Below are 17407 nucleotides of genomic sequence, written 5' to 3'. Positions count from 1 at the left end.
AGAATTAGACACAAGCTAATTTTGTAGATCTCAGTGAGTGAATCATTTAGCAGACTTATGGCATCACATCTGGAAATAATGGGTTTAATTTATCACAAGTTATCTCCTGTCTCCTTTTGCAGATGTCTGTAAGGGTCTTAAATGAAAATTTCCTATAACATATTTTATGTTGTGTTAATGTTGTAGAACTTGAATTGTGCACTTATGATGTCATTTCTCAAAGTAGTTTGATATATTCCCTGAAAACTGACAAGTAGAGAAGTAAGAGACCATTTCAAAAATACTTTTCCTGACATACTTCCTCTCCTTTTCATCTCCCAATAAATGATCGACTTCTTACATTGAATATGTGTCCATTGGCTTACTGATAGCTTTCCCATGAGATAATTACTCTTGGGGTCCATACTAATTGATGGTGTGCTTGAGTCTACCCTGGACATACATAGATCTCCGATGGCTACGCTATGTGGAAATATGTGGTTGTGTCTAATGTTCTCAAACCTGGCTAATACTCAGATGGGAGACTACTTGGGAACACCAGGTGCAGTAGGCTTTATGGCACCTAGTGGTATAGCAGGTAGTGTCCATACCAGTGAACCAGGAGGCCTGGGCTCAAGTTTCATCTGCCCCAAACATGCATCTCACGTTTAAAAATAGACTAAGTAACCAACTCTCACCCAACCTTCTCAAGACACCTAATAATGTGTCTTAGGTCCAATTAATAGCTGCCCTACAGGAAGATGGCAAAGTACCTCAAGGAAAGCTGTGAAGAGCACCCAATCAATCAGGCCAGGTGGGCCATCTGGGGACAGGGAGGCAGGCAAGGTGCTGGAAATGTGTCGCAGTTGCTCATTCAGAGGCACCCTTGGCACCTGCACCAGGGAGCTCAAAATTTGGAGGCTCAAGCCTTTTCACAAGAACAGTTTTAAATCCATCGAGTTATTGCAGAAGGTCAGGGTATGTATGCAATTTGTGATAGCTATTTTGCTTGTAGTGAATCATTCACGACCCAAGCTAGGGAAGAATAGAAATTGTAACTCTTAGGAGTACCAAATATCTCAGAATAGGCACAAATTCAATCCTTTAACACTCTTTGTCTCTCCACAGATGGAGAAAAGAATGGATCCACCACCTGTTTAGGGGGCCAGAAGCAGGATGCACTCACAGTTTGGCAGTGACCCCTGCAACTCCACCTCCAGGCCACAAGCAATATGCAGAAGATCCTCTTGTCAGCTGGGGTGGGGAGGGGAGGTTTGGGACAGACTTCTCAGCTAAACCAAACTAGCTCCTGCCTGTGTATTTTGAGTGCTGACTGCAGCAGATGTCAACTGAAGAACCAGACTGTAGTGTTGGAAATGGCTCAGTTACCTTTGAGATAGAGTGGTATGCAAATGTATGCAGTTTTGAAGTGCCTCAAATGCAGAGTTACCTAATGTATTGCCCAAGTGTAGTAGGCAACATGGCACAGACACGAAATTCTGTACAGCAACTAGGGTCTTGATAGTGAACTGCAATACCTGCTAATTGGCAAGAGGCAGAGAGAAATCTTGAGCGCCATCTAAGTAAAGTTGACCTCACATTTGAAAACACAATTGTAGTACAGCATCATCATAACAATTACCTTCTTTCTTGACAAGAGAACAGGGAGCATAATGCTCTTCAATTTGCTGAGACCTGAAAAGGACGTGCAACTTGGCCATTCTCAACTCATTGTGCTACTGGAGAGGACTGTCAATGATTGTAGCAGAATGGCTGGTCAAATTGACGTTGAAGACAGGTCACAGGTTGGTGAAACAACAAAGCTGCTTATTTGTAATTCTTGCAAACAATGCTGTACTGTTTGGGGAAATTGGAAGCTGTCAGGGAAATTGCTTTGATGTGTTTTGACTTTGAAGATTTGTAGAATTCAGGGACAAAGGAGTGTCTCTGAACTGAAAGACTTAAGACTTAAGACTTTATCCTTGAAAGTTGCCACCCAAGTTGTTAGGTTTGTTAAGAAATTATATGGTGTGTTAGCTTTTATTACTCAAGGGATTGTGTTTTGGAACCATGTTGCAGTTGTACAAAACTCTGGTATGGGCGCACTTTGAGTATGGTGTACAGTTCTGGTCACCGCATTATAGGAAGGATGTGGAAGCTTTGGAAAGGATTCAGAGGAGGTTTACTAGGATGTTGCCTGGTGTGGAGAGATGGTCTTACAAGGAAAGGCTGAGTGACTTAAGGCTGTTTTGGTTGGAGAGAAGAAGGTGGAGAGGTGACTTAATTGAGACATATAAGATAATCAGAGCATTAGATAGGGTGGACAGTCAGAGCCTTTTTCCTCGGATGGTGATGACTAGCATGAGGGGACATAGCTTTAAATTGAGGGGTGGTAAATATGGGACAGGTGTTAGAAGTAGTTTCTTTACTCAGAGTAGTAGGGGCATGGAACACACTGCCTGCAACAATTGTAGACTTGCTAACTTTAAGGGCATTTAAATGGTCATTGGATAGGCATATGAACAAAAATGGAATAGTGTAGGTTAGATGGGCTTCAGTATGGTTTCACAGGTCAGTACAACATCAAGGGCCAAAGGCTTGTACTGCGCTGCAATGTTCTATGTTCTAGATTCAAATACTGGCCACGATGATGCCCCTCATGTCTTTGTTTTTTTTTAAACAGTACAGATGAAACATAGCTAGCTGCAGCCACTTTGAGCCTCTAGGGAGGAAGGAGAAGTATCATTGACCATCATATCCTTGCTCTGCACCTTGTACAAGTACACGATCCTCAGTAGGCACACACAACTAGTTGTACGGGATCAACATCTTGATGAAAGCATATTAGAATCATAAGACCAGCTATCAGAGACTGAGTTAGTGCAGACATCTGCAGTCAGAATGTTGCTAGAGTCAACTGGACGCTGAGCTCCAGACTTATCATGACCCTCTGGAGTCCACTCATCAGGTGACAGATTCTGGATGTGCAGTCTTCAATTCTATAAATTTCTTCATCACCACTCCTCTACTAATATAGATTTGTATTAGTTCCTCTCTCTCACTAAACCCTTATTCCAGCAATACTGATCAATATTTGCATTACAGAAATAGCTGTGTCCTGGGCCAAGTTTTGAGTACAATGACCAAAGTTATCTATGCAGCAGGCACCATCAGATATGTTTAAACTTCTCAAGCACATTCTGAGCTGACCAATAGCTTCTACATTGATGGTCCTGGTGGATGCATGACAATTGTTAAACCTTCTCCCAAGTTCAGCATGGTGGCTCAGTGTTTAGCACTGCTGCTTCATATCACTAGGGACCTGGGCTCAATTCCAGCCTTGGGCTGTGTTGAGTTTGCACATCCTCTCAATGTCTGCGTGGGTTTCCTCCGGGTGTTCCGGTTTCCTCCCAAATCCAAAGTTGTGCAGGTTAGCCGAACTAGCCATGCTAAATTGCTCATAGTGTTCAAGGATGTGTAGGTTAGGTGCACTGTTGAGGGGTAAATATAGGAAAATAGGGAATGGGTCTGGGTGGGTTACTCTTCGGAGAATCGATGTAGACCTGTTGGGCCAAAGGGCCTGTTTCCACACTGTAGGGATTCTATGAAATAGTTAATATACTTAAGAGAGTTGCTGCTATTAGTCATCTCCTTAGATAGAAGCCCTTATTGCCTAGCAGCTAGGCATCCAAACACTTTGGGCCCATGATCATCCTTGGCTCTTGAGAGTGGCCAAATGTGTAAGCATTGTAACTGTTGCCAGGATAGTACTTGTAATAGCTGTTGCCTGTGGTCACATGCAAGCTAAACATTAATGGAAACACATCATTTACTGTTAACCAAAGCTTCTGGCTGTCCACAATGTGCTTCAATGGTTGCATGTGTTCAATCTGTATGCCTTGGTCCTTTAGAAATCCAGCAATGGTGGCAAAGCCTTTAGCTTGTCTGCTTGACTAATAGTGCCTTTGTTAAATGAGATAAATGCATGGGTGTACCCGAACATCACACCGACAAAGATCTTTATGTTATGCACAGAAGGACCATTAGCTGTGATATCCTATCCTGGTCTCCAGATTACACATGGAAGGACCCTGTGGCAAATAAAGTTCAGAGCCACTATGATCTGCAAAGCTTTTGGATAGATTTAAATGTTTTCCATCAGAATTTGATGATTTCTCTATAGCCAGCATCCCACTGGTTAATGCAGCTATCTCCACGGAGAGATGCAATGTTCTCTGCCACTAACACTGGGGGTAAGACAGCCTCTGAAAGTATACTCTGCAGAACAGTGTCACTCTGCCTGTTTTTATTTCCTATTGCGGGCTCTTGATCATTAGCAGATTACACAATTTCCTAGACACATGGCCATGAGCAGTTTCTCTCCTCTGTTTCCTGTATACTGGAGGGGGACCTTCCATTGGAATGGGTGATTGCTTTAAGAGCCAGCAAAGTACAGCACAAATGTTATTCTGCACAACTTTGTTTGCAACACTTCCTGTTTGTCTCTCTTCCCAAAGAGATGTTCTAATACAGTCTGAGTGCAATGAAAAAGAACCTTAGCAGCACCAGCAAAGTCCTGATCTGCTAGTCTCCCTTGCAACATGCCCTGATTAAAACAAAATTAATACCACTGACCAGGTTTTCCTCACAACTGCCACTTTGTGGTGTGAGCAAAATACTTATTGGTTTGGTAACATGCTTAATAGCTTGTTCATTTTTTGTAAAATAGTGGGCAGACCTCGGATTTTGGTGCCTGCCCAACTTCCATATTATGGAAACATCAGTGAATTTGTGGCCTGATGTCATCTAACCAGATTTTATCAATATGTGGGACAACAGCCGATCTGATTTCTGGAAGTAAAGGCCTGGCTACATATCCAACCACAAGGTGGCATTACACTTGACAGCACATTTAGGCATGACTTGAACTTTACCCAAAATGCACATGCATGCATCAATGGAAACTACCAATTCAAGCCAGTATATCTCCAAACCCAGCTGAACAAATTATAGCCTTCAACCGTTAAAGCTCACATTTAACAGTGGATAAAGACACGGAGACACTGAATGAAAACTTCCTTTAAAAGTAATATTTGTTCTGCTCTTTAAACATTGTCAAGATGAATAAAGCAACACAGTTCTTTTCATCTGCATTCACCAATCAATTTTACTCTCACACCATACATTAGAAATCTTTTCTAAAACTCTTTATTCATCTTTGACTTCAAAACAAAGAACTAACATAGAATGGATGCCTGACTGAATTATGTCTAGAGAAAGATACTAATATGAACATTAAGTTCTTACGATCATCTTCAATGTATTCTTCATAGTTGAATATGAATTCTGTCTCATTTGTCATCGTATCATTCAGGCTTAAAGATCTGTTAATTGGAATGAAATAGCTGGCAGGTGGTGGCCATCGCACACATTTATGTTTTAGGTTTCCCATGAATAGTTGCAGCCCTATTAGTGCAAACACGCTCAAACAAAAAACAGTCAGAATCATTACATCGGACAACTTCTTCACTGACTGGATCAGGGCACCCACGATGGTTTTGAGGCCTGAAAGAAACATAAAAGGTTTCTGTAATTATTTTTTTATAGCAAGTACATAAAAAAAATTATCAATAAACCTTCAGTTCTTCTCATACTCTCATCATTCAATCTCATGCAAAAGATAAATCGCCAGAGTAAACATACACTTAACGAGAGTTTGCTGAAACTAGGCTGATAGCAAATTAATGATCTGATATATTAGAGTAACAATAGGAAATTTCTAGCTTTACTGTAGTTGAATGGAACTTCATGTACATTGTGAATGGGTAAGAATGTAACTGTACACATTCTTAGCGAGATGCTTATTTCTCTGAATCAATTCAATTTCGTTTCATGTTTTGCATTTTGTGAATTCATTCATCTCACCAACTCTGAAATTATAACTATACTGAAAAATGCAATCAAATGAAAGGCGCTTTGTAATGATTTCTCCAAACCTAAAACTTGTGAAACAACTTTTAATAACACACCTTAAGTTTTGAGTGCTGAACTTAAAACTACTTTTAATTATTGGATTTGGTTTGACAAATTATATATCACTAAAAATCATTGAGAGATTTAATGCTTTCATTCAAACTGGCCAAATATGAGCAATCGTATGATCAAATCATTCCAGCATTGAAGGTCGTTGATCAAGGAGAGTCAGAATGTCTAAGCACTAAAGACCTCTAGGTCAAATATACACAACAATCAGAGACAAAACGTTAGATGTTCAATTGCCAGTGGGACTTGATGCAGGTGACATTTGAAAATCACATTCCCAAAAGATGTTGTGGATCAACGAACTTCCAGGATGTGCTTCGAATTTCAAAGGGAAGGCACTTGTTTGGTGGGTGGGGAACTGGGAACCCACTTACCTCCAATTAATGGCCTTTTAAATTCCTAAAGAAACTATGGCTGTTATGGTGCAGTACTAGTGTCTTTACTTCTAGATAGGAGGCCTGTGTTCAAATCTCACCTGCTCCAGAAGAGTGTCATAACATCTCCAAGCAGATTGATGAGAAATTGCCTTCTGAAAGAAACTTGTTAATGAGGCAAGGAGAGTTGGTGAGAATTGCCAATTTTGAGCTGAAATAGTTTTCAATTGTTAGGTTTAATGTGAGAAGAGGTTGGAATTTCTTTTTTAGTGAATTATTTTGGGACCAGAGCATCTTGTGCTGAACTTTGCTCTTTATCTCATTTTTAGTTATGTGTCCACACTTCTATGTCATGATGCTACTGCCCTTCAAAGACACAACCTACTCTCTTCAGTAATGCCGTTGGTAGAGCCCATCATGGCTATCAAATACCTTTAGTGCTGATGCTCTGCTATCCACTCATACCTCCTGGTAACATTTGGCATCAATACATGGGCATTAAACTTGCCCCTGGTTCAATTAAGATATTTATATTTCAAAATACAGATAAATAAACAATATCAGTGTGGCATGAGATCAGGACTAATAAGTTATCCAGACTTTGAATTCACAACCACACTTTGAACACCCAGCCCTAAGTATATATATTATTGCAGGCAAAATATATGATAAAGATTTTCTAACTTCGAACAGTGACCAATCTAAATTGGATCTGTCTCATGCTATTGCCATAACCTATTAATGGGCACACACAATGACCATCACCAAATCCCCACACATCAAGGTGGTGTTATAAAAGATTTAATGCTTTGGAGAACAAAGAGATGCCTTAAATTGCGGAAGCTTTCATGCATTCATCATGCTGATGTATAGTATTTTGTTTCCTCATCTCCTGATTCAGTAACCTTTTCAATCTCAATTTTCAATTTGCAATATTCACTCATTAAATCTGATTATAGAAAAAGAGCATTTTTCAACAAAGAACATTTTCAGAATACAATGAGTAATTTGCAGAATAGGGAAGGGAAAACTAAACATCACATGTTGAAAACCACTCATGCTGGATATTACAATTTCTCATGCAAGAAATATGCTCAATACACAACAAAAAAAAACAAAAGCAAGGAATCCTATAAGCTTTTTTAAAATTTGATTCTGGCTTTGTGTTTTTTTTAAATTGCAAAGAAGAAAGACCAGCCATAATGCTTAGCCTAGCTCTCACCTGGAATGACTGAAATTGTTTTCAATGCTCGGAGAACTCTGAATGTTCTCAATGCTGAGACATTGCCCAGGTTCACAAACTCTGTCACATATCTGTAATAGGGGAGGGCACACACAAATACAATGACAGGACACATCGATACAGCTGGAGATACATGGGGCCTGCTAGCACCTTACACCAATTACTCCTTACCTGGTATTACAGAAATAGTTTTCAAAGCTCTCAATACTCTGAAAGTTCGAAGAGCTGAAACATTGCCTAGGTTTACAAATTCTGTTACATACCTGTAGAATTAAATCACAGTTATTTCAGCTTTCAACAAATTTTAATATACTACAATGTTTGGTCTTTCATTTTGGTCATAGTAATTGTATTTTTATTTTCTTCCTTTGCTTGATTGTGGTGAAGATAATGTAAGTTATTGTGCAATTTCATGAGTGTTGATCGCCCTCAATTAATCAAATTTAAATGCTATTCTTCATGTTAAACCTAGACATTGTAAATTACCAGACTATTCAAAACATGGATACATCACAGTGTTGATATGGACATCATCCAACATGCAATTGTAAATTTATTTTCCCTTCCTAAACCAAGGACATCTGACAACCCCCAGTACCTAAGGATCAAAGGTCGGGGCTTTCTGGTCATGACAGTTCCTTTTTGCACGTGATGTACACTCAGTCACTAATTGTTCAATGGAGTGATGACAGTATTGTAAATAAATGAGCAATATACTTCTTAAATAATTGGGCTGAAATTTTCTAGACTAAGAAGAAACCATGGTGGAAGTGCTATTGCTGATTATCATAAACAAATCAACACATTATACGATGATATATTTTGAAATGTTATTCTACAGATATGCCTGCAACGGTGGCCCCAATTGAAATTAGCAATCTTGACTCTTTTAGTAAATACTTACGCCATAAGGATGACACTGAAATCCAGCCAGTTCCACGGATCACGGAGAAAAGTGAAATTATCTATACAGAAGCCCCTTGCAAGAATTTTTATAAGCGATTCAAATGTGTAAATACCAGTGAAGGTGTACCTAATGGAATTATAACAATAAAAAAGCTGTTCAGTCACTTAACTGGCAAATATTATGAAAAGGGAAGCTTCCATAAATCTCAAGGTATAAAAGCTGTGATACTAATTATTCATTTCTGATGTAAGAATATCCTTCAGTTCTATTACATTAAATATAATGACATTCTTGAGCAAAATTCTTTTTCTTTTCTTAGTCATTTCCAGGTTAATTGCAGAGTCTTGAGTCTTAATTAAATTTAAGAGAACGCGAAGGACTTCCAATATATTCTAACAAGTTACTCTCCTTGTAAAGTAAACCTGTTTAATGAATATTACTAAATATATCCACTAAATATTAGTAAAGGAAAGAATTCTATCAAGTATTCAAGACAGTACACTGAAATTTTTTTCACACTGACAACAAATCAGATTATGCTTGATTTAGTGAAGAATAACAAACAGAATTATTGATCTAATGATTAGAAAATATCTTGCAAATTGGTTAATTTGATATTTGACTTGAGAGAGAGGGGGAGAGGAGGAGACAGAGAAAAAGAGAGGGAGAGAGGAAGTAGAATTAAAATCAAGGCTTTAAGTATAAAGTGAGGCAGACATCAAAGGAATGAGAGATAAGTTGATGACTGTAAATTTGGTTGAGATTTTGCAGGTGTCAAGAACAGGGTGGATGGATAAAAGTAGGACAATGGATGTTATCTATATGAACATCTGATAGGCACATGTTAAGGTTCCACAAAAGAGACGACCAAACATGGAAATGAATAGAGTTTAAGACAACTTATTTAAAACTGAATGTCCTTATAGATCAAGGAATTCATTTTACATTGGATACATTTTCGACACAATAGATACTGTATTATTTTGTTTGTTAATACACATTTGAAAAATAGTATGCAGAGAACTATACACTTACTCTACATTCTTCGTCCAGTCTGGAGGATTATACAGGGTCATAAACACACAATTGGTCATAATAGTGCACATGATAAGCATGCTGAACAATGTAAGATTTAGTCAAGGAAACCAGACATAACAATGCATTTTTGACATTTTAATTAGGTTGAGAACAATAACTTATAGAAACATATAACAATAATGTTTGGTCTTTCACTTTGGTCATTGTAATTGTATTTTTATTTTCTTCCTTTGCTTGGTTGCCCTGAAGGCAATATAAACTATGGTGCAATTCCATGAGTGCTGACCACCTTTAATTAATCAAGTTTAAATGCTATTCTTCACAGTCAACACAGATATAGTAAATTGCTAGACTATTCAAAACAAGGATGCATCACAGTGTTGATACTGATATCATCCAACATGCAATTATCAAATAAAAGTTTTTTTTTCCTTCCCTAGCCCAATGACAATTGACAACCCCTGCTAACGGGGACCAAATTTGGGGCAATAGTAGGCAAGAGAGCCCCTCTTGCCTGCTTCGCCACTGAACAATATCATCGCTGATTTGATTACATGCCTGCCTAACATCAATAATCTTTTGCATCAAGATCAAGATCTGGTTACCTCTGCCTTAAAAAAAGACATTCAAGGACTCAGCTTCTACTGCCTTTTGAGGAACAAGGTTTCAAAAACTTACTCTGCTCTTTGAGAAAAGAATTCTCCTCATTTCTATTTTAAATGAGCAACACTGTATTTTTGGAAACTGCAGTCCTGAGAATTAGATGCTCCCAGGAAAGGAATCATTCTTTCCACAAAATATTCTGCCTTTTCAATTCCCCTCAGGATTTTAAATGCGTCAATCAAGTTGGCTCTTTCTCTTCTAAATTCTAGCAGGTAAAAGCCAAGCCTGTTCAATGTTTCCCCATAGGTAAACTTGAACCATTCCCGGTATTATGCTAGTAAACCTTCTCTGAAACACTTCCAATGCATTTGCATCCCTTAAATAAGGATACTGTAAACAGTATTCCAGATGTGGGGCATGGATAGGATAAATAGACAAAGTCTTTTCCCTTGGGTGGCAGAGTCCAGAGCTAAAAGGCATAGGTTTAGGGTGAGAGGGGCAAGATATAAAAGAGACCTAAAGGGCAACTTTTTCACGCAAAGGGTGGTATGTGTATGGAATGAGCTGTCAGAGGAAGTGGTGGAAGCTGGTACAATTGCAACATTTCAAAGGCATCTGGATGTGCATATGAATAGGAAGGGTTCAAAGGGCTGGTGCTGGCAATTGGGACTAGATTAGGTTGGGATATCTGGTTGGCATGGTCGAGTTGGACTGAAGGGTTTGTTTCTGTGCTGCACATCTCTATGACTCTATAACTCCATGTGGTTTCACCAATGCACTGTAAAACCGAAGCATAACCTCCAGACTTTTCTTCAATTCTTCTTGTGATAAATAAGGACACACTATTATCTTTGTGAAATACTTGCTAGAAGTACAGTCTAACTCTTCGCAATTCGTACAAAAGGACACTCTATACCTCTGCAAATTAGTGCTCTTCAATCTCTCACTGTTATGCTTCCTTTTTCCTTCTTCCAGCTTGTCAAAATGGACAATTTCACATTTTCTCCCCCAGCACATTTCATATGCTTGATCTTTGTTGAATTACATGACAATTCTAGTTTTTTAGCCTCTTATAACCTCTTCACAAATTAGTTTCTTACCTATCATGTTAAAAGCATCCATACGTCCTGTCACTTCATCTGAGCCATTTATACAAATTGTAACATTTGTAGATCCACCTATGATTTCTGTGGCACAACACTGATTACATCATGCCAATCAGAAATTATCTATTTATGCATTCTCCTGGTTTCCTGACAGTTAGCTAATCTATATATGCCACTATGTTACCCAGATACCATGAGTGCTTTAAATTCCACAATAAATTTCAATTTGGTATCGAGTCAAATGCCTTGTGGAAATCAAAATTACAGTATATCTACTATTTTCCATGTATCTACAGCATATTATACCTTCTTGAAGAACTCCACCAAGTTCGGCACTAATGATTCACCTCTCATAATGTTGACCCAATCTTATTACCCTGAACATCTCTAAATACCCCATTATAACATCATACATCAGACAAATTAGCAGCAGTAGGCCATTCAGCCCATTGGGTATGCTCTGCCATTTAGTAGGATTATGGCTGATCTGTTGTGTTTTCTGAATTTCCCAGTTCAACCTATTCCCAATAACCTTTAATTCTCTTGCTAAACAATTAGCTTTCTGCTTCCTAAAAAGCAGTCAATGATTTGCCTGAATCATCTTCTGAAACAAATATTTTCAAAGTCATACAATTCTTAGACAAAAAAAAATGCATTCATCTAAGGTGGTCCCTAATTTTAAACTATGTTGCCTAGTTCTAGTTTCAGCCACAAAAGGAAAAAAATTATTTCCACATTCACTTTGTCAAGACATGCAGAATTTTATACACTTCAGACTTACCTAAGTTGAAAAACAATGATAGGATTGGATAGAACATGGGCATCCAAAAGGAAATCATGTTTGACAAATCTATTGGAATATTTTGAGGATGTAACCAGTAGACCTGACCAGAGGGAAGTAGTGGTTGTGGTTTACTTGGACTTTCATAAGGTATTTGATATATTAAAGCCATGCAAGAGCTTGACAGGTAAAATTAAAACGCATGGGATTGGGGATAGTGTACTGACATTGACAGAGCATTGGCTGGCAGACAGAAAACAAAAAGTAGGAATAAACAGCACACAGTCTACAGATCAACCAGTTACCTGTGGGGTACCAAAGAGATTGGTGCTTGGCATCAGCTATTTAAAATTTACATTTTTGATTTAGATGCGGGACCTAAATGCAATACCTCCAAAATTGTACATGACACAAAGCTGGGTGGAAAGATTAACTGTCAGGAGGATGCAGAGAGGCTTCAGTGTGACTTGGACAAGTTGACTGAGTGAAATATTATGTGGCTAAGTGTGTGGTCATTCAATTTGATAGCAAAATCAGGAAGGCAGATTATTATTTGAATGGCTGTAGATTGGGAAAAGGCAAGGTTTCTCTGTACAACAGCTACTGAAAGCAAGCATGTAGGTGCAGGATGGAGAAGACAAATGTTGTATTGGCTTTCATTATGAAAGGATTTGTGTACAGGAGTAAGGCTGCCTTACTGTAATTGTATAGGGCTTTAGTGAGACCATAACTGAAGTACTGTGTGCAGTTTTGGTCTTCTTATCTGGGGAAGAATGTTTTGCTTATGGAAGCAGTAAAATGAAATTTTAGCAGATGGATTCCTGGTATGCAGAACTGACATATGAGGTGAGGAAAGGCTGGATCAGGTGGAACTACATTCACTGGAGTTTAGAAGAATGACTGAGGTGAGGTCTCAGAGAAGCCTATGAAATTCTAACAGGACTTGACAGGATAAATATAGGAAGGATATTCTGATGATTGGAGAATCCTGAGCCAGGGTTACAGTCTAAGAATACAGGGTAAGCCATTTAGGATTGAGAGGAAGAGCAATTTCTTCACCCAAAAAGTGGTGAGACTGTGGGATTCTCTACCACAGAAAACAGTGGAGACAAAAACATTGGATGTTTACAAGAAGGAATTAAATATCATTCTTAGGGCTAAAGACAACAAAGGGTATGGGGTGAAAACAGGAACATGGTTCTGCTTTGGATGGCCAGCCATGACTATATTAAATGGCTGGGTAAGCTCCAAGGACGAAATTGCACACTGCTGTTCTTATTTTCTATATTTTGAAGTCACTCTTCATTCTTCTAAACTTCTCTGAAAATAATCTCAGACTATCTAACCTTCCATCATAACAAAGCAAAACAATTTTACATATCAATCCAATAAATCTCTATTGAAACACTTCCAATGGGTCTCCACCCTTCCTTAAATAAGGAGCCCAAAACTAAAGAGTATGATCTTTAATAACAGCTTCTTATTTTTTATTACACATGTTAAGCTAACTGATACAGTTTTCTGCTTTCTGTCTCCCTTCCTTTTTGAACAATGAAGATTTTGAAGAAGTTAAACAAGTCGCTTTCTTCCAATCAAATTGAACATCCCCAAGTCTACTGAATTTGGAAAACTAAGACCAGCACCACATCAATTCTCTCACTAACCACACCTTCTAAGGTCTAAGGATGAAATCCACCAGGATCCAGGGAATTTTCAGATTCCTGCTGCAACAATTTGCTCAGCATTACTTCCCTGCTGTAATTTTACTGAGTTCTTTTGGCCCTTATAGTTCCTGATTTAAAGTTACTTTTGGGATGTTATTTGTATCATCTCTAGCTTTATTTTTACTTTAGCACTTTTAAAAGGTCATTTAGCAAATGGGCATTTTCTGATAAAAGACAGTGAGATTGGAACCCTCTCCTGAAGAATGAAAGAGCTCAGTTTGCCTACCAAGCATTGACAAGAGGAAAGCTCTCCTTCGCTAGCAAAACAATATCACCAGAGAGGCAAAGAGGAGAACTCAAACAGCAAAGGTAGAATATGAAGAAGAACAAGGAAAATCAAGACAAATGGTGGACTGAGAAAGCTACAGCATTGCAACTACTTGTTGACAAGCATAACACCCAGAGTTTCTTCAGTGCCACCAAGACATGTAATATATGGACCCAACACACTTGGCCTCAAATCAGTGTAGATTGGAACCCTTATTACAGATCAATAAGACATCAGCCTCTGATGGACAGAATACTGAAAGGAACTCCTAAACTGTGATATAAGTTTCAATGAGGATGTGTTTGAAAAAATCTTCCGCCTCATCAGAAATGATCTTGGACTCCCTTCTAGTGTGGCAAAAGTTGAAGCTGCCACTAGACACTTGAATAACAGAAAAAAAGCGTGGGAGGAGATAGGATTCCAGTGGAGATTTTCCAAACTTGGAGGAGCAGAGCCTACCTGTCATCTGCATTAATTTTTCCCAAGAATCTGGAACAAAAGAAAATCCTGCCATTGTCAGGGATGCTGGCCATCTTCAAGGAAGGAGACAAAGTGGACTGTGGGGACTACAAAGGAATCTCCCTGATCTCCATCACTGGGAAGGTCATTCCTGGAACCCTCATTATACATTTTCTACCAGTCTCCAAGGAAATCCAGTGGAGCTTTCAACCAAATCATTGAACTAAGGACATGATTTTCAGTGCTCAGCAAATCCAAGAGAAATGCCAGAATCAACACAAGACATTCCACGAGGCCTTCATCAACCTGGTCAAGACTATTTAATCGGGAAGTGCTATGGAAGCCCTGTCAAGGGCTGCCTGCCAAGTGAAATTCATCAATATCTACTATCTCCTCCATGAAAGATGTCCACAACAAAAGCTAAGGAAATGATTTCTGGGCCCCTTGCTGAGATATTTGTATCATTGATAGTCACATGTGAGGCACCAGAAGATTGGAGGCTGTCTAACGTTGTGCCACTATTTTATAAAGGTGGTAGGGAAAAGCTATAGACCAGTGAGCAGGACATCTACGATGGGCAAGTTGTTGGAGGGAATCCTGTGGGACTGGATTTACATGTGTTTGGAAAGGCAAGTACTGATGAGGGATAGTTAAGCTTGCTTTATGCATGGGAAATCATGTCTCACATACTTGATTGAGTTTTTTTGAAGAAGTAACAAAGAGAATTGATGATGGCAAAGCCGTGGAAGTGATCTATATGGACTTAAGTAAAGCGTTTGACAAGGTTCCTCATGGTAGACTGGTTAGCAAGATCTCATGGAATAGCGGGAGAACTAGCCGCTACACAACTGGCTCAAATTTAGAAGATAGAGGGTGGTGGTGGAGGGTTGCTTTTCTGACTGGAGGCCTGTGACCTGTAGAGTTCCACAAGGATTGGTGCTGGGTACACCGCCTTTTGTCATTTATACAAATGATTTGGATGTGAACATAGGAGGTACAGTCAGTAAGTTTGCAGATGACACCAAAGTTGGAGGCGTAATGGACAACACAGAAAGTTACCCCAGAGTACAATGGGATCTTGATTAGATGGGCCAAAGGGCTGAGGAGTGGCAGATGGAGTTTAATTTAGATTAATGTGAGGTACTGTATTTTGAAAAGGCAAATTAGAGCAGGACTTATGTATTTAATGGTAAGGTCCTGGGAAGTGCTGTAGAACAAAGAGACCTTGGTGTGCAGGTTCATAATTCCTTGAAAGTGGAGTCGCAGGTAGATGGGATAATGAAGAAGGCATTTGGCATGCTTGCCTTTATTGGTCAGTGCATTGAGTATAGGCATTGGGAGATCATGTTGCAGCTGTAGAGTTCATTGGTTAGGCCGCTTTTGGAATATTGTGTGCAATCCTGGTCTCCCTCCTATAGGAAGGATGTTGTGAAACTTGAAAGGGTTCAGAAAAGATTTACAAGGATGTTGCCATGGTTGGAGAATTTGAGCTACAGGGAGAGGCTGAATAGGCTGGGCTGTTTTCCCTGGAGCAACAGAGGCTGAGTGGTGACCTTAACAAGGTTTACAAAATTATGAGGGGCATGGATAGGGTAAATAGGCAAAGTCTTTTCCCTGGGGTCGGAGAGTCCAGAACTAGAGGGCATAGGTTTAGGGGTGAGAGGGGAAAGGTATAAAAGAGACCTACGGGGAAACGTTTTCACACAGAAGGTGTATGGAATGAGCTGCCAGAGGATGTGGTGGAGGCTGGTACAATTGCAACATTTAAGAGGCATTTTGATGGGTATATGAATAGGAAGGGTTTGGAGCGACATGGGCCGGGTGCTGGCAGGTGGGACTAGATTGGGTTGGGATATCAGGTCAGCATGGACGGGTTGGACCAAAGGATCTGTTTCCATGCTGTACACCTCAATGACTCTATGACTCTAAGTTTTTAAAGTCATGAGGACATGGATAGGATAAATAGAAAGGCATTTTCCCTGGACAGCATAGGTTTAAGGTGAGAGGAGGAAGTTTTAAAAGGAACTTAAGTGGCAACTTTTTCATGCAGTGGGCGGTGTGTGTATGGAATGTGCTCCCAGAGGTGGTGTGGAGGCTGCTACAATTACTAATCTAAAAGAGATCTGAATGGGTATATGAAAAGGAAGGGTTTAGAGGGATATGGTCCAAATGCTAGCAAATGGGACTAGATTAATTCAGGATATCAGCATTGCAAGTTGGACCGAAGGATCTGTTTCGGTGTTGTATGTCTCTCTGATGCTATAACAATCCAAACCGATGGTATTGTGACAGAATACTTAGAGGTCAAGATCCTTCGAGGCAATTGGTCTCAGTCTCAACCTTAAGAAAACTCAAATCCATTACCAACCCATTCGAGATCAAGTTCTAGTCTATCCCTCCATTACGATAAATGGAGAAATCCTCTCAATCCTCCCATACCTGGGAAACTATTTCTCATCTCAGACTAACATCGGTGTGGAGATTAAACATTGTATTCAACTCACAAGCGTGACCTTCGTATGCCATGGGCAAAGAGTCTTCAATGATTGTGCTATCCGTGCTGATATCAAGCTTCTGCAGAAAAGCCAATCATCCTTCAGACTCTTCTACATCACTCTGACTACATATAAACGCCACCTCAAGACCCTTGAAAAGTACTAAGATAGTGTTGTTTGAGACAGATTCTCCCCATCAGCTGCGAGGATTGGCACATTAACACCAGCATCCTTTAAGTAGCCAGCATGAAGGCATAATCATCTAAAACCAACTCCACTGTGCTGGCCACATGCTTAAGATACCTGAGTCCTGACTGCCAAAGCAAATTTTCTTTGCTCAGCTGAAGGAAGTCACTTGAATGAGAGGGGGTCAAAGGAAGCATTCCAA

General features: G+C 39.4%; 1 protein-coding gene across 4 annotated transcripts in view; it reads right to left on the bottom strand.

Moving 5' to 3' along the window:
• The window catches only part of scn1laa (sodium channel, voltage-gated, type I-like, alpha), a 198119-nt gene that overhangs the window by 147587 nt on the left and 33125 nt on the right, over positions 1 to 17407 (bottom strand). For 3 of the 4 annotated variants that reach the window (XM_087989105.1, XM_087989108.1, XM_087989106.1), the window contains exons 4-7: positions 9581 to 9671; positions 8543 to 8671; positions 7810 to 7901; positions 5287 to 5544 (exon numbers count right to left, since the gene is read on the bottom strand). In XM_087989105.1, coding sequence (XP_087845231.1) covers positions 5287 to 5544; positions 7810 to 7901; positions 8543 to 8671; positions 9581 to 9671 — 570 coding nt within the window. Of the gene's footprint in view, positions 1 to 5286; positions 5545 to 7617; positions 7710 to 7809; positions 7902 to 8542; positions 8672 to 9580; positions 9672 to 17407 lie in introns of all 4 variants that reach the window. The other variant, XM_087989107.1, reaches the window with a different exon arrangement.

The sequence above is a fragment of the Chiloscyllium plagiosum genome, unplaced genomic scaffold (assembly GCF_037043375.1).
Source record: "Chiloscyllium plagiosum isolate Xiang-an unplaced genomic scaffold, Cpla_swu_hap1 HiC_scaffold_7, whole genome shotgun sequence".
NCBI lineage: Eukaryota > Metazoa > Chordata > Chondrichthyes > Orectolobiformes > Hemiscylliidae > Chiloscyllium > Chiloscyllium plagiosum.
Note: the sequence above shows the minus strand (reverse complement) of the source record. Positions and strands in the feature narration are given on the sequence as shown.